General features: G+C 34.1%; 2 protein-coding genes across 3 annotated transcripts in view; one reads left to right on the top strand and one right to left on the bottom strand.

The window, feature by feature from the left end:
- The window catches only part of apbb2a (amyloid beta (A4) precursor protein-binding, family B, member 2a), a 44,851-nt gene extending 33,389 nt beyond the window's left edge, over positions 1–11,462 (top strand). Inside the window, exons 10-14 of one of the 2 annotated variants that reach the window (XM_073820590.1) lie at positions 61–136; positions 2,180–2,263; positions 6,077–6,192; positions 7,735–7,917; positions 10,582–11,462. In XM_073820590.1, coding sequence (XP_073676691.1) covers positions 61–136; positions 2,180–2,263; positions 6,077–6,192; positions 7,735–7,917; positions 10,582–10,737 — 615 coding nt within the window. In that variant the 3' untranslated portion in view covers positions 10,738–11,462. The remainder of the gene's footprint in view (positions 1–60; positions 137–2,179; positions 2,264–6,076; positions 6,193–7,734; positions 7,918–10,581) is intronic. The other variant, XM_073820591.1, reaches the window with a different exon arrangement.
- A 1,451-nt stretch (positions 11,463–12,913) lies between these two features.
- The window catches only part of LOC141288155 (putative methyltransferase NSUN7), a 44,420-nt gene continuing 32,677 nt past the window's right edge, over positions 12,914–24,656 (bottom strand). Inside the window, exons 10-14 of the mRNA XM_073820256.1 lie at positions 23,723–23,843; positions 18,423–18,558; positions 14,370–14,664; positions 13,361–13,513; positions 12,914–13,317 (exon numbers count right to left, since the gene is read on the bottom strand). Coding sequence (XP_073676357.1) covers positions 12,914–13,317; positions 13,361–13,513; positions 14,370–14,664; positions 18,423–18,558; positions 23,723–23,843 — 1,109 coding nt within the window. The remainder of the gene's footprint in view (positions 13,318–13,360; positions 13,514–14,369; positions 14,665–18,422; positions 18,559–23,722; positions 23,844–24,656) is intronic.

Consider the following 24,656-nt stretch of genomic DNA (forward strand, 5'->3'; position numbering starts at 1 on the left):
ACACGAGGTTAGAGAGGAACGCAGGCTGTTTTCCTCAGTCGTGTGGTTTTGTTTTTTCAGATTATGGCCGAACGCAGGAGCGGCGGTCCCGTCGCAGGCCCCTCGTCTCAGTTCAGCTCTGATGTTCCTCTGAGAGGTAAGAGCTTCACACACACCACTAATCATGTTCAGTCACATGGCCAAACAAATCTGGATGGTTTGATGATTATGAGTGACTTTAGTGCAGCAGTTCACACTTGTTTTGACTCCGAGGTCCCCATTGACAAACCCGATAATTGAAAGCCCTCCATGCAAGATCTTCATTGTAGTTTTGCTGTGATGCAGTAATTAATTATTAATAAAATAAAATAATTAAATTCCATGACTGCAGAATTATTTTTCTAACTTTTGCATTACAGCGTAAGTGTGTTTAATCCAAAGTTTATTTATAAAATAATTTAAATTAATTTAAAAAATCCATAATTTCTTCAGGGTATGCACTTTTTAATTCCAATGAATTTGCGTGAGTTTTTTAGTCATAAATATACATTTTATTTTTTGAACTTCTGCATTAGAGCATAAAAGTTTATTTGAAATTATAATCAATTTATTTAAAATAATAATGTACTTAAAATAATTCTAAATTAAAAAAATTAAATCTCATATTTTGTTCAGGGTTTACAAGTTTTTCCATAAATAGCAATCCCTTTTTTTTTTCTTTTTTTTTTTTTGTCATGTATATAAATGTAAAATATAAAATATTTTTGAGCTTGGCATTAATAAAAAACATTTATATTAATTAAAAAAACTGCATTATTGTTGTAAGGACAAAACTTTTTTCAAGCTTCATTTGGTTTAATTCAAATAAATTTTTTTAGTGTTTTGTGATTTTATTTTTATTTCATACATAGCCATTTTTTGTTTATACAGTAGTCAACATTTGAAGTGGATCAAAAAAAAAAGTTCATCAAAGACAAGACAAGACCAGGTGTAGTTTTTGGTTTTAGGACAACTGTGATTAAAGATTTTGAACTTCTACCCATTAAAATATTTCATTTCATTTTTTATTTTTATTATTCCATGATTTTAGGACTATTAAGTTACATTTTTAGAAATCACACTTTTAAAATGGCTTCATATATCCAGGTTTTCCAAGACTGTAAAAATCCTAGCTCATAAATAAAAATGACTTGCGAAGAAACAATATAAAATATGAAATATGATGTCAGCTTCTCTTAATGTTTAGTTGTTTTAGCTTATTTCAAAAGTTAGTAAAATGTAATTACTTTTTTTGTTTTTTAATAAATTCATGTTTAGGCACAATTTATATTTTGCAAAACTAATTTTAATTAATTTAAGCATGAGCTGTTCGAACAGAAGGGCGAATAATGAGGAGTGCTAATATAAATGAATAAAGCACACAGATGGCCTGAAATTAAACTGAAATGAGCTAAACAAAAAAATTATGCAAATTCATATAAATAATCTCAAACTACGTTTTGCACCAAATTGGTCCATCCGTTTCAGTGAAACTACATTTGTGATTAAAACTTAACATGCTTGTGTGTTTTTGCAGAGTAAACGCTGCTGCGGTCCACAGAGATGCATTGTTTAGTTTTAACATCCTGTCAGAGCTGAAAGCATTAATATAAATAGATTTATAAGCTGTTTTTCCTCACGTATATTCATCTGTTTTGATGTAAATATACATGGGGTGTGTGTGCATGAGAGAGTCTGGAGGGTTGTAAATTCACGCTCCAGCAGTATGAGTCCATAAATAAAGCGGTGGGCCGTGCTGACCTCAGCAAACGCTCGCGCTTTATTTCATAAAGTCTGTAAATTCCTGCAATGATCAGAGAGATAATGAAAGCTGCAGTTCTGACCCATTAAAACTCAATTAAAGCAGCCGTGTTACAGATCAGAGAATCACTGGCGCTGCTGCATTTACATCCGTCTCATCTCTATCAGATTTACAGCAGCTTCAAACGCGCCTCGTCCGCTGGCTGTTTCAAAATGCAAAACGCACAGCGCAGGATTTGTGGGCTCCTGAGGGACGCATTGCTCTGTTTTCATCATGCCAGAGGTTTCCGCTCTATACGAATGCATTTAGAGCGTCGATTCCCTCGCCGGCGCTCGGACCGATGACTGAAATCTTCTATGTGATGTTCAGGTCGTGTTTCTCATCTGTGTGTTTCCTCAGTAGAGTTTCCAACACCAAAGACTGACCTACAACACAGTTTCCATGTGCTTTACCTGGGAATGACGTCAGTGCTGCGTCCTATAGGTAAAACACACACACACTACAACTCTGTCAACCTCATATGAACAAAAACCAAGGGTGTCCTCATTAAAAAACCATGGTACTTATTTTGCAACATTGACACTATTATTAAACTGAACGGATTCGAAAATTTTATCTTCTGTAGAGCTGCTTTACAGCTGAAATTTCAAAAACGATCAACTTTGCAACATTACCTGTTAGTTTCCTGTTTATTACTGTGAAGCTGCTTTGAAACAAACTGTATAGTTTAAAGTGCTACAGAAATATACTACTAAATTGGTATTAAAATTAAGCTGTAGATTTTTCTGACTGTGAAACTTAACTAGAAACAGTGATTTTTCCTTGGATGATTCAGAAGATGAATTTTAGTTTCGGGTAACCTTTGATTCTTAAATTTCACAAGACGACATGCATTTCATATTTTAGTTTTTGACAAGTTACAATGAAAGTTTTTTTTTTACTTGACTTTAGTGTTTGTTGAAGTTTTGATTTTTGGCAAATTGCATGGGGATTGTTGGAAGTCAATATGATTCCAACACAAAAGTTGTAAGAAAATTTTCTACAGCCTTTCCAAAAGACATGTGTTGAAACTTTGCATGCACATTAATGACCCTAAATGTGAAATATTCACCAAATTTCAAGAAGAAATAGTTTAACCAGTATTTCGAGCACTTAAAAAAGTATCTGTCCAATTGAGCCCAACACAAGTCATAACAAAGTGTTCAAAAACACATCTGTATGGTAAAACTTTGCATGCATGTTTATGACTCTAAATGAGACATATTCACCAATTTTCAAGAAGAAATAAATAGTTTAAAGTGCTACAGAAATATACTACTAAATTGGTATTAAAATTAAGCTGTAGATTTTTCTGACTGTGAAACTTAACTAGAACCAGTGAATTTTCCTTGGATGATTCAGAAGATGCATTTTAGTTTCGGGTAACCTTTGATTCTTAAATTTCACAAGACGACATGCATTTCATATTTTAGTTTTTGACAAGTTACAATGAAAGTTTTTTTTTACTTGACTTTAGTGTTTGTTGAAGTTTTGATTTTTGGCAAATTGCATGGGGATTGTTGGAAGTCAATACGATTCCAACACAAAAGTTGTAAGAAAATTTTTCTACAGCCTTTCCAAAAGACATCTATGTGTTGAAACTTTGCATGCACATTAAAGACCCTAAATATGAAATATTCACCAAATTTCAAGAAGAAATAATTTAACCAGTATTTCGAGCACTTAAAAAAGTGTCTGTCCAATTAAGCCCAACACAAGTCATAACAAAGTGTTCAAAAACACATCTGTATGGTAAAACTTTGCATGCATGTTTATGACTCTAAATGAGACATATTCATCAATTTTCAAGAAGAAATAAATAGTTTAACCAGTATTTTGAGCAGTTTGAATATTGAGTGTGGGTCAAACTAAGCCTAACACAAAAGTCCAAACTAAATGTGTACAACCTTTTTAAAACACATCTATCTGTTGAAACTTTGCGTGAACATTCAATGCCCTACATGAAAAATATTCACCAAATTTCAAAAAGACATAAATTGTTTAAGTGTGGGTCAAATGAACCCCACATAGAGGTCAAAATGAAGTTTGTTCAGCCTTTCTAAAACATATCTTTGTGTCAAGACTTTGTATTCACATTCATGACCTTAACAGAGATGTGTTTACCAAACAAAAATATATTTACCAAATTTCAAGAATATATATATAGTTTAACCAGTATTTTGAGCAGTTTGAAAATCGAGTGTAGGTCAACTGAGCCTAACACAAATGTCCTAGCAAAATGTGTACAGCTTTTCTAAAACACATTTATCTGTCAAACCTTTGCATGCACATTCATGACCCTACGTGAAAAATATTCACCAAATTTCCAGACGAAATAAATTGTTTAACCAGTATTTTGAGCCGTTTGAACATCAAGTGTGGGTCAAACTGACCCCAACACAAGTCATAACAAAATGTGTACAGCCTTTCAAAAACACATCTCTGTTTTGAAACTTTGCATGCACATTCACGACCCTACATGAGACATATTCACCAAATTTAAAGAAGAAATAAATAGTTTAACCAGTATTTTGAGCAGTTTGAAAATCGAGTGTAGGTCAACTGAGCCTAACACAAATGTCATAGCAAAATGTGTACAGCTTTTCAAAAACACATCTCTGTTTTGAAACTTTGCATGCACATTCATGACCCTACATGAGACATATTCACCAAATTTAAAGAAGAAATAAATAGTTTAACCAGTATTTTGAGCAGTTTGAAAATCGAGTGTAGGTCAACTGAGCCTAACACAAATGTCATAGCAAAATGTGTACAGCTTTTCAAAAACACATCTCTGTTTTGAAACTTTGCATGCACATTCATGACCCTACATGAGACATATTCACCAAATTTAAAGAAGAAATAAATAGTTTAACCAGTATTTTGAGCAGTTTGAAAATCGAGTGTGGGTCAAACTGAGCCTAACACGAAAGTCCTAAAAACAAATGTGTACAGCCTTTCTAAAACACATCTATATGTTGAAACTTTGCATGCACATTCATAGCCCTAAATGAAAAATATTTACCAAATTTTAAGAAAAAAATAGTTGTTTAACCAGCATTTAGAACAGTTTGAAAATTAAATGTGGGTCAAATTAATCCCAACACAAAAGTTGAAAAAAAATTGTTCAGCCTTTCTAAAACACATATTTGTGTCAATACTTTGCATGCACATTGATGAATCTAAAAGAGATATATTCACCAAATATCAGTCTGAAATAAATAGTTTAACCAGTATTTTCAGTGCTTTGAAAAAAAGGGTGGGTCAAATGAATCTCAAAAGCCATCAAATTTGTACAGCCTTTTCAAAACACATTTGTGTGTGTTGATACTTTGTATTCAGATTAATGACCCTAAATAATATATATTCACCAAATTAAGAAGAAATTAAGTTTAACCTGTATTTTGAGCAGTTTGAAAATTGAGTGTTGTTCAAACTGAGCCCTAAGAAATTGTGTAAAGCCGTTCTAAAACAAATCTATGTGTTAAAACTTTGTATGTACATTTATGATTCTAAAACAGAAATATTCACCAAATAAAAAAAAATAAAAATAACGTTTAACTAGTATTTTGAGCAGTTTGAAAATCGAGTGTGGGTCAAACTGAGCCTTGCACAAAAGTCTTAAAAACAAATGTGTACAGCCTTTCTAAAACACATCTAGGTTGAAACTTTGCTTGCACAGTTATAGCCCTAAATAAAAAATATTTACCAAATTTCAAGAAAAAATGTGTTGTTTAACCAGCATTTAGAACAGATAGTAAATCAAGTGTTGGTCAAATTGACCCCAACACAAGTCATAAATTTATACAACCTTAAAACACATCTCTGTGTTGAAACTTTGCATGCACATTCATGACCCTAAATAGAAAATATTTACCAAATTTCAAGAAGAAATAAATATTTGAACCAGCATTTAGAACAGTTTGAAGGTAGAGTGTGGGTCAGATTGACCCCAACACAATGGGAAAAAGCATCACAACACCTGGTTTTGCAACATGCATTTCTAAGAGAGTCTCGTGCATGTCATGTAATGAGAGATATTTGTATGATGCTGATGTCTGAAAGTCAAGTAAAATTTATTTTTAAATTGCTTTTCTCATTAATCATGGTTTCAAAGCAGCTTGACAGAAAATAAATCAGTCACTTATGAGCTTCATCTTTTAGACTGATCACTAGGTTTTGGAGCCAAACTCATTTCTCCATCTTCTTTATTTAAAACTTCATCCTGTGTAACAGTAAGGAACTCCAATGTTTCAGGAATGGACATGATAAATGGAGCGATAGACAGTCTGGTGTCCTCTGCGGGGAAAGAGGACTGGACCCCTGTCCTGCTTAACGTCGCTGACGCCACAATTACTGTCATCAAAGAAAAGGTGATGCTTACTTTAAATTCTTTTGAACATTTCTGCATTTTCTTCATTGTTTTTCTGTCCTGAAGTTTGTGAATCAGACACTGGATGATCGTAGAGACCTCAAACTTCCCAGTCAGTACTCAGGCCTACACATTCATCAGATTCACATTCATAACTTCATTAATAAATCAAACATTAATTGTGACCCTGGACCTCAAAACCAGTCATAAGGGTAACTTTTTTTGAATAAATAAAGAACAAAACTTTCTATTGATGTACGGTTTGTTAGGCTAAGACAATGGCCGAGATACAACTATGTGAAAATCTGGAATCTGAGGGTGCCAAAAAATCTAAATATTGAGAAAATCACCTTTAAAGTTGTCCAAATGAAGTTCTTAGCAATGCATATTACTAATAAAAAATTAAGTGTTGATATATTTACCGAAGGAAATTTAACAAATATTTTCATGGAACGTGATCTTAATTTCCTAATGATTTTTGGCATAAAAGAAAAATCAATAATTTTAACCCATACGATGTATTTTTTTGCTATTACTACAAATATACCTGTGCTACTTAAGGCTGGTTTTATGGTCCATTGTCACAATTCATTTAAATCAAATATTAAAATAGAAAAAAAATCTTTTGTGTTTACTTAAGAAGCTTTATGTTCATTTAAATAAAAAATTATTGTTTGCACAAAGTTTTGAGAGTGAACCAAAAATTTCTTTAGCAAATGCAAAGTTTCTTCTGTGATTGCAAACATTTAGTGAGGTAATAAATTTGTGTGAAAGTTATACTTTAATGCCTGTTTTTGAACAAGCCAAGTTGAATAATATATACAAAGTTTTGAGCAAACGCAAAGTTTATTGAAAACAAAGACATTTTTGTGAGGTAAAGCAAAGGTAAAGTTTATTAAGGGAAAACAAAAGTTTTGTGAATCAGCAGTTTCTTGAGGGAATGCAAAACATTTGCGAGCCAACAAAGGTGAGCAAGCGCAAACAAGTTTTGTGGAAAAAAATGATTTTCGAGAGCAAATGCCAAAAAAATTGTGAGCTTAAAGAAACTCCCTACCAGAAGTTTTGTGAGCAAACTCAAACTTCCTTGAGTTGTACTGATCCCTCAAAAGGACATGAAGAGAGAAATATGAGATTGGAGAAAAAAATTATGTTTCATCAAATGTCATCTAGAGACAAAAATGTGTTCAATTGTTTTGCAGATATAAGCCAATGTAATTATGGGGTGTGACCTGTGACGACTGATATAGAATAATGCAGAGTTATTCACTTATTTGGCAGATAAATATGCCAAACGTGGCCCATAATGACTAATTCACTCTTATATTTTGAGTTTAAAATATCTAAATGAGACAAAAGTCGGTCCATTTGGACACAGGTCAATCAGAGGACAAATTCTCTGCACAAAAACCAAAGCTGAGCGACTCATGCTCTTCTCTTTCTGCTTGGACCTTGATCAAACATTCATAGACCTGTGAAAGTAATTCAGAACGGGTGACATCGGACAGACGGGTTTATTACTGTCATTTCTCTTCTGTTCGCACAGGAAGAGGAGGAGGAAGTCATAGTGGAGTGTCGCGTGCGCTTCCTGTCTTTCATGGGCGTGGGACGAGACGTCCATACGTTCGCGTTCATCATGGACACGGGAAACCAGCACTTCCAGTGTCACGTGTTCTGGTGCGACCCCGACGCAGGAAGCGTTTCGGAGGCTGTGCAATCGGCCTGTGTGGTGAGTCACACAAACACACTTCACACGCAAATCACATGCTTTTCATGTTCCAAGCTAAATACAACATTTAAAAAAGGAACACTTGAGCGAATGAAATAGTGTGATCAAACACATTTTACTTGCAAAAGAAAGGCTTCTCAAGTAAACAGAAACTGATTTAGATTCTTCTTAATTTGCATTTTTAATTTGACACACAGACTGAATAATTTATTCTACGCAAGTGTTTTAAAAAAAATAATGGCTTCACTTTTAAGTATTTCGCACAAACACAATGTTTCTCTAGGGAATGCAAATGTTACTTGAGTTGAGAGCAAATGCAAAAATCTCTCAAGTGAATGAATGCGAAAGTTTGAACAAATGCAAAAAAAATGTATTAGTTAAAAACATTTTTGTAAGTGAACTTAAGCACTGTGAGAAAACAAATCATTGCATGAGCTAATAAAACATTTGGAAAAGAATTCCAGTTTTTTTGCACATACAAACTTTTTATAAGAAAATGTGCAAATGCAAAATTATCAAGGAACGCAAAAGTTGAGGGAAAATTTGAGCTGTGTTTGAATGCAAAGTTTCTAAAGACATTTTGTGAGCGAACAAATGTTTTGGGTGATTGCAAAAATTTGAAGAAATGCCATGTTTCTTGAGAAATGTAAAGTGTTGAGAGAGTTGTGTGAGCTAACAAGTTTCTTGAGCAAACAAAGAAATTGAGGTTAAAAGTTGTGTGCAAACAAAAGTTTAGGTTTTTCAATCATACACAAAGTTCCTCAAGCTAACATTTTGTGAGCTCAAGCTAAAGTTCATTGAGTGCACACAAATGTGAGCTAACAAAAGTTGAAACCACATGCAGAAAATTACGTTTTGAAAGCAAAACGCAAACATTTTGTAGAGTCTTGTAGAGTTTTGTACAATTTTGAGAGTAAACAAGTTTGAGTTAATGCCCCCCAAAAATTGAGAGATTTTGTGAGTGAACAGAAGTTTGAGGAAGTGCAAGTTTTGTGAGTGAAAACTTAAATGAAAAGTTATTTGAGGTGACAAAATGTTTGTAGATAAACCTTTTGTTAACATACACAGTTTCGAGATCAAACATTTTCTTGAGTAAATTTCTTAAGACAACATTTTGTGAGTTGACAAGATCAGTGTGCAAAAGCAAATATTCTTGCAAACTTGTGAGCTAATACAGTAGTTTTTGGCTAATGCAAAATTTTAAATAAAATTGAGAGTTAGCAAAAAGTTTTGTTCAACAATGAAAAAATGTTTGAGGGAACACAAACGCTTTTTTAGACAAAGAAAAAACAAACGTTTGAGAGCAAAAACAAAAAAAAAAAGTTTGTAAACTAGCAGTTTTGGAGGGAACAATTTTTCCAATTGAAGCCAAAATGATTCAAAAAAATTGTCAACTTTCAAAATTTGCATTCCCTCATAAACGCCTCCATGAAACTTTACATTTGTTTTCAAAATGTTATGGTCCCTTAAGGCAAGACACTGCAGGTGAATAGGGTAAAAAAACTAATAGTTATCACCTTACTTACCCTGTTGTTTGATTACACTGATAATTGCAAACATTTTTTGTATTACAAGTTTTCTAAAATGTTAGGTTTAAATATGCAAATGAGGCAGTATTTATTGAAATATGCTCTAATTTGCATACATTTCTAAAAAATCTAAACACTGGATGTAGTCAATTTCACAATTCTTGTTTAATTTTTTTTTTTTTTTTACATATAAGAGTCGTGTTTTTACAGAGGGGATTTGGGGTATAAGAACAGACAGAAAACACAATTTTTTACAATTTTGGGGGAAATAAAAAGTATAAAATCAAGCAAATTATATATGAACAAATCCCTCTGTAAAACCCCTCAGAATATAGACAGGAATACAAATGTAAAGTGTGGTGTGTGTAAGTGATGCTGAAGTGGAGATTTGTGGCTCAGTGTAGGAGAAAAAATCATTTTGAGAAAACGGATTGCTTTTTAATTAAAATCTATTGACACAAACAGAAAGTGCTATGAAAGAAACATTCAACAGTGTCTTTTGGGTGTTTTCTTTCCACTAGTCTGAAAAAAAACTTTATGAAACACCAAAAAGGTTTTGATTTTAATTTTAATTTTGATTTTAAAATTAATTTTAAAATCAATTTTTCTGTTTTTATGGTTGTTAGTGTGCTACTGTTTTAATTAATTTAAATCAATTTTTAAATCATTTAAAATGTTCTTCTGTTTGTGTGATTATTATTTTAAATTTTTATGACTATGATTTTTATGCTATTCCTCTTATGTACAGCACTTTGAATTACCATTGTGTATGAAATGTGCTATATAAATAAACTTGCCTTGCCTTGCCAAAAAGCCCAAAATCTCAAACTTGACAGGTGCATTAAAAAAACATTTTTTTTCCTGCAGTGTCTCCCCTTAAACTAATGAATCTCCTTAATAAACTTTGCAATTCCATCAAGAAATTGTGCATGTTTGCCTTTCACAAAACTTCCTCAGAAGCATTTCGCATACTCAAAGAAACGTTGTGCTTAGTCTGAAACGTTTGCAGTTTTATACATTTTTACAAACTGAAGGATGAGTTTATTCTCTGAGCCACTGATTCTGTACATTAACTGTTAAGTTCTACTGAAATGCATTGTACATCATTCTGAGTTAAATCTGTGTTTTTCTCTAGTTGCGGTATCAGAAGTGTCTGGGAAAGACCAGCTCCTCGCCTCCTCCCCCAGCCGACTCCGTCACCCGCCGCGTAACCTCCAGCGTCAAGCGCGGCGTCCAATCAATTATAGACACTCTGAAAAAGAAGCCCGCCCCCGAGGTTCCCCACCAATGACGGAACAGAACGGCTGTGACGGACAGCAGGTGTGTGTGTGTATTTACTGATGCAAACGAGAAGAGAAACACAGGCCGACATCACAAAAAAAGACAAGCGGGATGAATGAGATGATGATAATGTCGGCGCGTGTAACTGCGCTGAATGAAGCATGCGTCTGCCTTACACTAAACACATTCTCACCCAAGCTTTTCCAGAGTGTCAGAGTTCATGTGGCACCGATCCCGTCACGCTCAGATCAATGCAAGTCTTCACACGCGTGACCTGGATTCAAGCCTCAGTGCGTTTCATTTCATTCACACGCTCTGGAAATTGGATCCTTTGAAATTTTTTCTCTTTCCCCAAGAAATTTAGAGTGAATTTTCCGCTGCTGGAAAGTGTGTCAAATGTCTGATCTATCATCATGATGTTCAGTGGGAATATCGTAATGCATCAGAGTCTGTCTGTAACATCTGTTCAGTCTGATACTGCAATGAAGAGCGAAACGGGGATTTTCTGTTGGCACAAACACACTCACAAACTCCTTTAGTTCAACACTAGGCCTGAAAGAGTCCCTGCGCAAGTACGCAAACACAGACTGAGCGCTTGGCAAATGTCCGCTGCTTTTGTACAAACTTGATGTGTTCCTGTGAAGGTGAAAGACTTTAGTATTTAAAAGAAGCTCCTTCAGATGTATAAATGACATTAAACCATTAAATTCAGATATCCAGCTAAACATGTCATTTAGTCAACATTAACCCTGTAAAGCCATCCAATTTTTAAAAAAATGGAATGGGTTAGTCAATTTTGTTTTGAAAGCTCGGGAAGCTCATTCCTCCACTGAGGAACAGTAAAAGCAAAACCTCTAGAAACAAACGTTCTTCAAAAGATCCTGATGATCAGATTTGAGACTAGTTATTCTGACATTTACTTGATAAAAATCAAGTCAAGATTTGACAAAAAGACATGTGAAGCACCAGCTCAATGTGGATGTTTGTACAGTTACATTAAAAAAAGAGCTTATACTTGATAAAAAAATAAAACTATTAATCAGACGAAAAAATACGTGGAGAAGACTGTGATCAAGAAAAGATTGTGTCATCTTAGAAAAGTCTACGTCTGTTGATGTTGAATTGATCATTACCATTGAAATGCTGGCTGGATCCACTTAGAAGACAACTTTTGGTGCATAAGACACTTTTCACAACTGCATCAATTCTCAGTGATAAAATGTTACCCTACATCACAAAACCAGTCTTAAGTAGCACGGGTGTATGGGTCAAAATTATATTTTTTTCTTTTTATCATAAAAATCATTAGGGTATTAAGTAAAGATCATGTTCCAATGAAGATATTTTGTAAATTTTCTACCGTAAATATATCAAAACTTAATTTTGATTAGTGATATGCATTGCTAAGAACTTCATTTGGACAACTTTTCTCAAAATTTAGATTTTTTTGCACGCTCAGATTCTAAATTTTCAAAGAGTTGTATCTCTGGCCAAATATTGTCCTCCTAACAAACCATACACCCTTGGAAAGCTTTGAGCGTTATGACTGGTTTTGTGGTCTAGGGTCACAAATAAACTCCCTTGCGTATTTTTTCATGAATTATTCCACATCGTGAAAGTAAAATAGGATGCAAACCCTGTTGACTTTAACACCGTTTCTTCGCCATGACTCCTTGAGAAACTAGAAGACGTCTAATGCCCGCCGTAATGCCCTTTTGTAGCAGCGCTGAAGATGCAAAATGTACTTGCATTGCATTATGAATAGTGGAACGCAGTGATGCATGAACTGAGCTTGCTTTGCTAAAAGATTTTGCGTACTTGCGTAGAGCGTTTCAGGCTTTTTACATACATGAGGAGTCCCTGCTAAAGTATAAGCTTCAGATGTCAAACACAGGAATGTCATTTCTCACAGAATGGTGTTTTATTCCTGATCGACCACTAAGACACTCATTTTTACACCATATTAATGTACCATGTTGTGGAAATAAATTACATCAAAACAAAAGTGTCTCTCTGTATTTTATTTGCATGTAAACTCATTAGAAATTCAGCATGTTTTGATGGCAGTGACACTCAGGTTTAGTAATAATGAGTTAGCTGTGCTCTTGCATGTAGCATTAAAAAAAGATATTAAGATATTATATTAGATATTAAGAAAGTGAGTGAAATACTGACTAACGAGTGTGTCAGAGCCACGGCCGCAGATGGTTCAGTCTTGCTCTGAATGGCGTTGGGGTTCGAGGGAGAGCCGGTGTCGAGTTACACCAATGCAGGTATGAGTGGGCGGGGCTTGGTCGGGCAGGGAGGGTGTGGCTCTGTCTCCGAGGAAGAAGACTGTCGTTTGACAGCAGAACAGCAGGAAACGTGACCGTTGCTGGTCGAAGCACTTCCTGGCGACCTTTTGGTGGATCAGAAGGCGGGGATGAGGGATTATTATGGTTGGAAACAGCAGCCGCAGCCAGACGAGTCAAACTTTTATGGAGTGTACCGGAGAAAGGGGCGGGGTTGAGGGTGGAGCCTGTACTGGAGAAAGGGGCGGGGTTGAGGGTGGAGCCTGTACTGGAAAAAAGGGCAGGGATGAGGGTGGAGCCTGTACTGAAAAAAAGGGGTGGAGTTGAGGGCGGAGTCTGTACCTGAGAAAGGGGCGGGGTTGAGGGCGGAGCCTGTACTGGAGAAAGGAGCCGGTTTGAGGGCGGAGTCTGTACTGGAGAAAGGGGCAGGGTTAAGGGTGGAGCCTGTTACAGAGGAAACGCCCTGAGAGAGACGTCGAGAACCAGAGGCTTTATCTGTGGATACAGAAGTAAATAGGACTTTCCTCAGTGGTTTAATTTGAAAAAACATCAGGATCACAATCTAATTAAGCTACAGTTAAAGGACTAGTTCACTTCCAGAATAAAAATTTCCAGATAATGTACTCACCCCCTTATCATCCAAGATGTACATGTCTGTCTTTCTTCATTCGTAAAGAAATTGTTTGAGGAAAATATTTTAGGATTTTTTTTTTCCATATAGTGGACTTCTATGGTGCCCCCGAGTTCGAACTTCCAAAATGATCCCAGGTGAGGAAGAATGTTCTTATCTAGCGAAACAATTGGTTATAATAAATTAAGATTTACATACTTTTTAAACTTCAAACACTTATCTTACATAGCTCTGTATGAGCTCCAACTTCAAAATCATCCTACATGGCTGTTTTACCTTTTTCATGCTCACTTTGTAAACTCTGGGTTGGTACTTCTGTTGGACGGTTTTGAAATTGGAGGAGAAAATGAGATGGGAGTTTTCTGACATACCCTGACTTTCTTGAACGGGAATACACAGAGTTCAGGCAGAGCTAGACAAAGTTAAAGGTTAAAAAGTATATAAATTGTACATTTAAAAAAAGAATAACTGATAAATTTGCTTGATAAGACTCTTCTTTTAGAGCCCTTTGAATCTGCATTTTAGAAGTTCAAACTCGGGGGCATCATAGAAGTCCACTATATGGAGAGAAATCCTGAAATGTTTTCCTCGAAAAATAATTTCATTACGACTGAAGAATGGATGACAAGAGGGTGAGCACATTATCTGTAAATTTTTGTTCTGGAACTGAACTACTCCTTTAAATGTTCTAATGTTCAATCATTGGTATATCAAAGTAACCGTAGTGTGCTGGACTCCGAGGCGACTGATTTCTGCTGTTCTGATGACTCAATGTTGGCTCTGAGCTGCTTGCTTTCATCTCGCGGTTCAAAAACTCCGCCACACGTGATTGGTCGCTCTGTGTGGCATGTGGGCGTGTCTTCACAGAGCGTTTTTGATTGGCGGGTGCTCTGCGGGATCGTCGGCCTCGGCCTTCTTTCTTGATTGGCTGGTTCGTCTGGAGGCCGTCTAGCAAACCTTTGGCCGCTGCTCGAGCAAGGACTTCCTGTGGTGTTTCTATCACTACTGGTTCAGGCTGTATAGGAGACAAAAATAAAAAATAAAATAAATAAATAAGGCTGAAGTGTATTCAAAACATGGTATTTTATATGTTCTGAAGAGTTGCTTTAGATAAGCACATCTGACAAAAGTATATACTATATTAAAATTAGTTGAGCTGAGGGGAACTTTTGTACTGTATTTTTTAAAAATATTTCAGAGATATAATAATAAAATGTGAAATAAGGCTAGTCACCCCAGAATAGAGGTTAAACAGGGGGGAAACAAGATTAATGCCACATCTGAACCATAAATTGCATGCACACAAACACATTCCCATTTTTCTACCTCATAAATTATGAATATTAGAAAAAAAAAAATCATACAGCAATACAAGGAACAGAGATGAAAATGGCAGTGCATTTCTCTCAACTAATAATAATTCTCTCTAACTAAAAATAATAATAATAATAATAATAATAATAATATATTGTAATTTTTACTAATTATATATTTGTCTGTAAAAATTACAGAAAATTGCATATCTCTAAAATGGTGAATCAGTCAAACTGTGAGAAAATTCTTCCAAAAGCACTGTTTTTGAACAAAGTTTTTAAACTACATTAAAAAATTAAATTAAGAAAGGTCAAAAATCTATTTACTACAACTACTAATAATAATCATAAAAAGTCAAAAGTAATAATAAAATAAAAATGTTAAAATAAAAACTTAAAATGTTTGAAAATCTTAATTTTCCATGTCTCTAAATACAAAATATAAATATCTAAAATGGTGAATCAGCCGAACTGTGGGGAATTGCTTCTGAAAATACTTCTGTACTGTTTTTAAATTACTTACATTTTTAAATAATAATAATAATAATAATAATAATAATAATAATAATAAAATAAAAATAGAAAAAAAGTCAAGTCAAAATAAAAAAAAACAATAAAAATCAAATCAAATTAATAAAAATCTTATTATTATTATTATTATTATTCAATTTCAAATGTAAAAATAAAATGTCGAAATAAAAAAAACGTTTGAAAATCTTACAATTTTCCTGAAATATTTGACAAAATATTTGTAATGTTGAAACAAAAACAAAAAAAAACTCAAATATTTTGAAAATGCATACTTTTCCCTTCTGAAATAAGGTGAAAAAAATGTGCATGACAAAATTAAAAGTTGTAATTTTTTGGGGGGACAAAAAAAAAAAAAAACCTAAAGTTACGTCTAGTCTTCATAAAGCATGTTGTATCATCATGTGTGTTTCTTCCAGGGTCACTGCTGTCTCAGCGCCACACACACACACACACACACACACACACACTTACAGTGAATAATTCAGCTCATGTGTGTGTGTGTTTGAGGACGTGAGGTTTTGCCCTGTTGACGCTAACACATGCTGACATGAGGGCTGAATTATTCAATACGTCCTGCCTTCCTCCTCGTCAACATCACACATTTATCGCCCATCCTGTGGTTCTGATGCGACTCCGGGCCCAGATTACGCTCATTATGTTTGTCCTTTAGCTGAACACGAGGTCACACTGAAACAGACCCTCATAAGTGACCCATCTCAAACGAGAACAACAAAGCTGCTGTTCATCAGATGCAAACGTGCCAATATTTGGTCTGAGCGCAGCTGAAGACTTTATTAGTCCCAGGTGTGAGCGTCGTAAAAGCACGCGTTACGGGAGGAGGGTAATATTCCCACACGCGTCTAATAGCCTTTTTATGAGACCTTTTTAAGCGAACGACAATGATCTTTATTAGTGGCTTTTATTAGTCATGGCAGGAAGGATATGGAGCTTGATCATGTTTTCCTGACTGTCAGGGCAGAAATAAATATGACAGATCGCTGTAATCTAACTCATCTTATATGAAACGTATACATCACGTCGTTTACTGGAGTTTAACTTTGATGCAGTGAGTCTCTTCTCTCTTCGTGTCTCTGCTGCATTATTTTTAGCTGCAGATGAAAGCAGAGAGAGGGAAAGACGGGATTCCTCAACAGACGCACAGCAGGATTAGTCAATGAGAAGATGGACATGAGAAACAAAGAGTGTCTCCACCAAACCCCAGAGAAACTCCTCCCAGCATGCTTTGAGCATCAGCTAACACAAACAACATCTCACAGAAAAACAGCCTAAAAACACAATATCTGTTCCAGCTCACACACGCATTGTATTTTAAATATTAATATTTTTGTAATTATTATGTGTACACACACACTTTTAGAAACAGTTGTTTTGCTATTATTTTTAGCTTAGTGTCATTTTAAAAACTGAAATATGTAAATATTGTAAAAAAAAAAAAAGATTAAAATATTTAGAAAAAAAGATAAACCAAAATAAAAAAATTATTTATTTGTTTATTAAATTTATTTTAAATTTTAATAATCAAAATGTAAATATTGTTAAAAAAATGCTCAAAATATTTTGAAAAGATAAACCAAAATAAAAAAAAAAATATTTAATTTATTTATTTATTTTAATTTTAGAATTTAAATATTGTTCAAAATTATTAAAATATTTACCCAAAATAGACTATATTTTAGATCAATTTGGTAATATAAATAGTTAAAAACGTGTAAGTTATGTAAATAACAATTAATGCAAATAAATGTAAAAAAAAAAACAAAAAAAAAAAGATAAATGTGACCCTGGACCACAAAACCAGTCATAAGGTTAAATTTGACAAAACTGAGATTTATACATCATATGAAAGCTCAATAAATAAGCTTTCTATTGATGTATGGTTTGTTAGGATAGGACAATATTTGGCTGAGATACATCTATTTGAAATCAGAAATCTGAGGATGCAAAAAAATCAAAAAGACTGAGAAAATCACCTTTAAAGTTGTCCAAATTAGGTTCTTAACAATGCATATTACAAATCAAAAATTACATTTTGATATGTTTACAGTTGGAATATTACAAAAAATCTTCATGGAACATGAACTTTACTTAATTTCTTAATGATTTTTGGCATAAAAGAAAAATCAATAATTTGACCCATGCAATGTATTTTTGGCTATTGCTACACATATACCCCAGCGACTTAAGACTGGTTTTGTGGTCCAGGGTCACACATTTGCACGAATATATTTTAAATATATTTTAAGTATTATTTTTTAGTTTTAGTAGCGAGTAATTCACAATTTCATGCTTTATGCATGCTTTTTATATAAAGTGAGTGTTTAGAATATACACGTTTCTTTCATTGGCTAAATGCATTAGTGTTGTGTAGTAAACAAACAGCTCGATCACAAATAATCAGCATTTCCTCTCATTAGAGCTGCTGATTTAGACAAACACTCCATGCAGCAAACTAACACTAGTTGTGTGGTATGTAGTGCATTCTGTGCACAGTATGCAGGAAATCCCTGGACGAGATGCTTTGTTTGCAAAAATGCATAGTATATTGTCAGTTTTTAAATGTTGAACTACACTTAAAAATAAAGGTGCTTTAAAAGGTTCTTCAAAGCGATGCCATAGAAGAACCATTTTTGGTTCCACAAAGAATCATTCAGTCAAAGGTTCTTTAAAGAACTCTCTTTCTTACCTTTTTATAATCTGAAGAACCTTCTTTCACCACAAAGAACCTCTTGTGAAACAGAAAGGTTCTTCAGATGTTAAAGGTTCTTTATGGAACCATTTAGACAATAAATGTTCTTCTATGGCGTCGTGAAGCACTTTTATTTTTAAAAGTGTAATTGGATTTTGTTCTGTTTCTGATGGATGGTCAGTAATTGTTGTTTTTGGGAATGATAAAGCTGATGTTCAGTACCTGCCGTGTGAGCAGCGCTAAGAAACAGCCATTATTATGATCTGATGCTTCTAGTCTGAAGACTTTGGCCTTCATCTCCTCTGATTCCTCATCATCTTCAGTGATAGAGTCCTGCAGGAGACATGGAGAACTCAACCTGACACACACACACACACACACACACACACACACACACACACACACACACACACACACACACACACACACACACACACACACACACACACACGAGTTGTGTTATGGCCAGTAATGTTGTCAATCAAGCCAGTTATAATTAAAAAAAGCACAATTACAAATTTAAAACCACTTATGTTACACTTTTTCCAATGGTATATAATTTAAGACACTGCAGGTGAATAGGGTAAAAAAAACAACTAATAGTTATAACCTTACTTACTCAGTTGATTGATCACATTCATACTTGCAAACATTTTTTGTATTACAAGTTTTCTAAAATGTTAGGTTTAATATGCAAATAAGCCATTATTTAATGAAATATGCATTAATTTGCCAACATTTCTAGTACAAAAAAACTAAACACTGGATGAAGTCAGTTTCAAATTTCTTGGCCTTTAAAAATATGTATTGTAATTGAAATACTATAAGTTTTCTAAAATAAAAGAAACACATAACGGTGTCTTTTAGTGTTTTCTTTCCACTAGTCACTTAATAAAAACACACACACACCAAAAAGCCCAAAATCTCAAACTTGACAGGTGCATAAAAAAGTAAAAAAAAAAAAAAAAAAAAAAAAAAAAATGCTAAAACAATATTGTCAATATTGACTGTTTTTTCTTTGTTCCACCAATGAAACAACAGTTGTTTTGTTCCTAAATGAATCTGTATTTCTGAATGAATAAGGCTAGTCAAGATCTATTTGAAAAAGAATATTCAATACCTGCCTACTATGGCAGTAAGGCAATGCAACTGATTTTGGTAGGTCACAACAATGACAACATGATGAATGCAGTATGTCCAGATTACACTCATAATACTCCTTCATACTATATAGAACATCCTTGAATGATCAGGCAGTAGTTTTTTTTTTAAGAGAAGTACTGACTCAGAGTATCTGCTTCGTTCCTCAGTGAATCAAACGTTTGAGCGAATTAGTCGAGTAAACAACTCAATAACTCACTTAAGACAGTGACTTGTTTCTTATTTGGAGTATTATTAATCATTTTTCCAACATTACATATTTCTATATTCAATGTTATATTTAAAACCATGTAATGGAATCTCTGAGCTGCATTAAACTCTGTCCCCCGGTTTCACAGACAAGGCTTAAGTCTAGTCTAAGACTAAAATGTAAGTCTGAGCTGTTTCAACTGAAAGAAACTTGCACTGACCAATCTTAAATTATATCAGTGCCTTTGTTTTGTGTCAAGATGTGCAACAGTAATGTGTTTTTTTAAGCATGTTTATAAATATTACTTAAATGTCGTAATTGAACTATGGGCTAATTCTGGCTTAGTCTAAGCCCTGCCTGTGAAACCGGGCCTGTAAATCTAAATGCCACTCAGAAGAAGCTCCTGTGAAACTTCTGCAGGCTGAAACTTAATTTTGCTGATACTGATTTTAGCCTTATACAGTCTTGTTTTTCTAATTACATTTACTGAATAAAATTAAAAGGGAAGAAGCAAAAATTTAAAAAGGTCCAAAAAAAAAAAAAAAAAGTATAAAAACATTCTCCTGAGAAACCGATTAAAGGAGGCAAATATTGCTCCTTAAAATAGAAAATGTTCATTTCTTCTTTTTTTTTAAATCCTGGCTTTAGTGAATTCTGCATGATGTCATTTTGTTGTTATTTAAATGGCTTATATTTCTCTTCAGAATCTGTGTGAACTGCTGTGTTTTAATCTGATCACTCAATGCAGTACTTAGACTAAGTGTGAAGTAAGAAAGAGACCAGAGATCTGACACTGAAAATTTGAGGGTGGGAAACTACAAGTGCAGCTCGACTCCTTTCAATCTTTCTCCAATGTATTCTACATCAGAATTGCACAATTAAATTTAAACATAATACAAAACTGCATACACACATGCAGCTCATGATATGGTGTATGAAATATGTTCATGCTTCACAGAAACTCACTTTACGGAATGTTTGTCCTGCAGTCTGCTTATAATGCATTGAAAACGTTAATGCACATCAGCTTCATTTTATTTCCACATTATTCAAATGTTCTTAGACAGATGATTACTTCATTTGCAAGTCACTTTGGACAAAAATTGTTTGCTAAATAATTACATATGCATAATTAAAGCAGATTTCTAATGAGAAGTTTATGAAAAGGGTTGCCAACGACAAGAAAATGTGAAGCTCTTCCTTCAGTTTTCACCAAAGACAGAAGCTGCGTTTCCATTACAGATTTGCGCAAAACTTTGGCACTTATTTATAAATGACGATTAAAAAGCATGGCGAAATGACAGCGTTTCCATTAACCGATGTTATGCGAATGAATCATAATTTCTTCCTCTCGCGATAAGTCATGGCAATGGATTTTGGCTATATTTAATCAAATGTGACCTGTAAATGTGTAAAAAAAAAATAAAAACGATTCCATTTCCGTTTTGTGAAATATTCCCTTTTCGAATTGCCTGAAAAACCACCTCATATGAGTGTAAACACAGCTTTGCAATATATGGAAGTTTTTGTGCAATTCATGCATTTCCATTAGGAGTATTTTCAATTTGCGCAATTTAAAGGGTAATGGAAAAGCAGCTATTATTGCTTTTAATTGCTGATACAGTGTGGAAGAACTGGGTTCAGTTTTACTCGCTTCTCTTTTGAGTCACTGAAAACCATCTGATTTATTAACAAAAACACTCAAGCGTGAAAATCCTTCAAGAGTGACTCTACTGCAGTTGGTGGACCAAAAAATTATTAAAACAGACCCCTGCCAGTTTGTAATTTTTGCTGAACACAAGATGCCGTTTAAATGTGACAACATGGATTTTGATTCCTTTTTGCCTTCATATCTCATAAGCATTAAGAGTTAACTGTGACACTTTTGCTCCAAAAATCACAAACTCAATGTTCATTTATGAACAGAGCCACTAGAATCACTGTCAGTGTTCAGAATTAAAGCTCTTTTACACTTTACAGCCACTGTTGATCTAAATGCTTCAGAAATTTCCAGCAAATCTATCTTTCAACACTTTTTAGCAAGACTCTTCGTAAGATCTCTTGCTTGCTAGTAACCGATATAAACAGACAAAAGCAGTGAAACTATATTACTGCAGAGACATTAAATAAAAGCTGATTTTTGAGAAAGTCACACTTCTTTTAACAATTCTTTTAGCACTTTGTGATCCTTACTGAACGCTGAGCTTTATACTCAACAACAGCTGCTCACTATCAGCTGATTGGAGCACAGGGAGAGAGGGGTGGGGTTAATTATCACTGCACACAGCTGATTGGTTAATCATGACACAATCAACACACAGTTAGGGTCACATGTGCTGAAACACATCCCTTGACTTCCAAATATTCAAGAAACACCATATTAAAGCAACAGTATTTAATCTAAACTGTATTGAGTAATTAAAAATGGTTTGACGCTATTGTTTTTGCAGAAAAAATATTTTACTTAGATGCATAAGAATGTATTATGTTTACATCCGTTTGTTTATTTAAGTTACTTCTGTCTCTGAATAAAGCTCATTTAAGGATAAATCACAAGTCTGCACTCTTAAAAATAAAGGTGCTTCATGATGCCATAGAAGAACCTTTTTTGTCTAAATGGTTCCATAAAGAACCTTTAAGATCTTAAGAACCTTTCTGTTTCACAAAAGGTTCTTTGTGGCGAAAGAAGGCTCTTCAGATTATAAAAAGGTAAGAAAGAGATGGTTCTTTAAAGAACCTTTGACTGAATGGTTCTTTGTGGAACCAAATATGGTTCTTCTATGGCATCACACCTTTATTTTTAAGAGTGTGTTTTAGGTAGAAGCGGTCAAACATGACAAATAAAAATCATGAAACTTATAGTTAAAAACATTTTTTATATAATACTATTTAATGTATACTTGTGACCCTGGACAACAAAAGCAGTCTTAAGTAGCATGGGTATATTTGTAGCAATAGCCAAAAATACATTGCATGGGTCAAAATTATCGATTAATTATTGGAATATTAAGATCTTGTTCCATGAAGATATTTTGTAAATTTCCTACTGCAAATATATCAAAATTGAATTTTTGATTAGTAATATGCATGGCCAAGAACTTCATTTGGAGAACTTTAAAGGCGATTTTCTCAATATTTAGATTTTTTTTTTCACCCTCAGATTCCAGATTTTCAAATATTTGTATCTTTGCTAAATATTGTCTTATCCTAACAAACCATACATCAATGGAAAGCTTATTTATTTACAGATGATGTATGAATCTATTGAAAAAAAAGACACTTATGACTGGTTTTGTTTTCCAGGGTCACATTTATAAATTATTGTATAAAATTTGTATGTGAAATGTTTTTATAAATCTTGTATAAATTATACAATATAAATAATTAAACTTTAATAAACTTTCATAAATGTTGTATGTTTTATATATATATATATATATATATATATATATATATATATATATATATTAGATTATACAGTATACAAAAATATACAAATGTAACACTATATAAAATTGTGTGTAAAAAAATTACAAAATCATCAGTGATTTATTTGATGTTATTGTTATTTTTATAGCTTATTAGCACAGTGCACTCTCAAAATAAAATAAATGTTCTTAACCATCTTTTTATTACATTTTAACTGGTAAACTTTCAGAAAAAAATTGCTACCCTAAAACTAGAAAAAAAAAAAAAAGTATGTTTTTATCATTATTACTTAATTCCTACACCTAAAAGTACACAGAAAAATTTATTTGTGATTCAAAAATTAAGATGTAAGTTCACACACACACACACACACACACACACACACACACACACACACACACACACACATGTTGGGTTTACATGTTTTATGGGGACATTCCATAGGCGTAATGGTTTTTATACTGTACAAACCGTACTTTCTATGGCCCTACACCTACCCTACACCTAAACCTAGCCCTCACAGGAGATTGTGCACACTTTTACTTACTCAAAAAAACTCATTGTGCATGATTTATAAGCCTGTTTCCTCATGGGGACCTGAGAAATGTCCCCACAAGGTCAAAATCTACTGGTATTCCTAACGTGATGAATACCAGGTACACACACACACACACACACACACACACACACACACACACACACACACACACACACACACACACACACACACACACACACACACCTGTAAGGCGGCGCTGTGGAGTGATTCTCCTGTGTTTGTGAGAGAACCGTCTTCAGCACTTCTTCATTCTCCTCTGGGTGAACAGAACAGGTGGAGTAAAGCACCGCTCGAACCTGAGGAACTACACACACACACACACACACACACACACACACACACACACAAACGTAAGCAAAATGATTGCACACACAATGCAGAGAACCATGGCTGTCTGTTCACTGACAGACTACAATCGATTCACGCCGGCCGTTAATTAACACTGTGTTAACGGGAATGTGCAGGGAGGGACCAGAGCATCTTCATGCTCAATAACCTCTGATGAACGGATCTCTCTCTCTCTCTCTCTCACACACACACTGGATCAATATGACACAAATCATCACAGAAATTATAAACGTCAATACGGGGAGGCATGTTCAAGTCACTCACAGCACAGATCTAGATTTTGTTTTAGAAAGTGATTTAAATGTTTTTCAGTTTTGTTCTAGAAAAAGATTTAAATATAGCTAGATTTTATATGAATTAGAGATTTAAACGGTGGTCGGTTTTGTTTCTAGAAAAGAGATTTAAATTTTGCTTGGTTTTGTTCAAATTAGGAGATTTAAATATTGTTTGGTTTTGTACTAGAAATATATTTAAATTGGCTTGGTTTTGTTTGAATTAATAGATTTACCAATGCTTTCACAGACAAGGCTTAAAGGTAAGGTCCACTGAAGTGCATTGAAACACACAGCATTATTCTATGTGGTGATGTAATTTTAAATTAAACAGGAACATATCGCGCAGCCCCGCCCACTTTTTTTTTAAATAGCCAATAGCGGTCCATTTATATCTGCTCGGCCCAGAGCCGTTGAGCTCGGTAAATCCACAAAAGTCCAGTGTAGACTGTGCGTGCTGCCGTGGGTCCCGTGACACAACGTGAAACCAGACCGCA

This window comes from Garra rufa, chromosome 16, assembly GCF_049309525.1.
Source record: "Garra rufa chromosome 16, GarRuf1.0, whole genome shotgun sequence".
In the NCBI taxonomy this organism is placed as follows: Eukaryota; Metazoa; Chordata; class Actinopteri; order Cypriniformes; family Cyprinidae; genus Garra; species Garra rufa.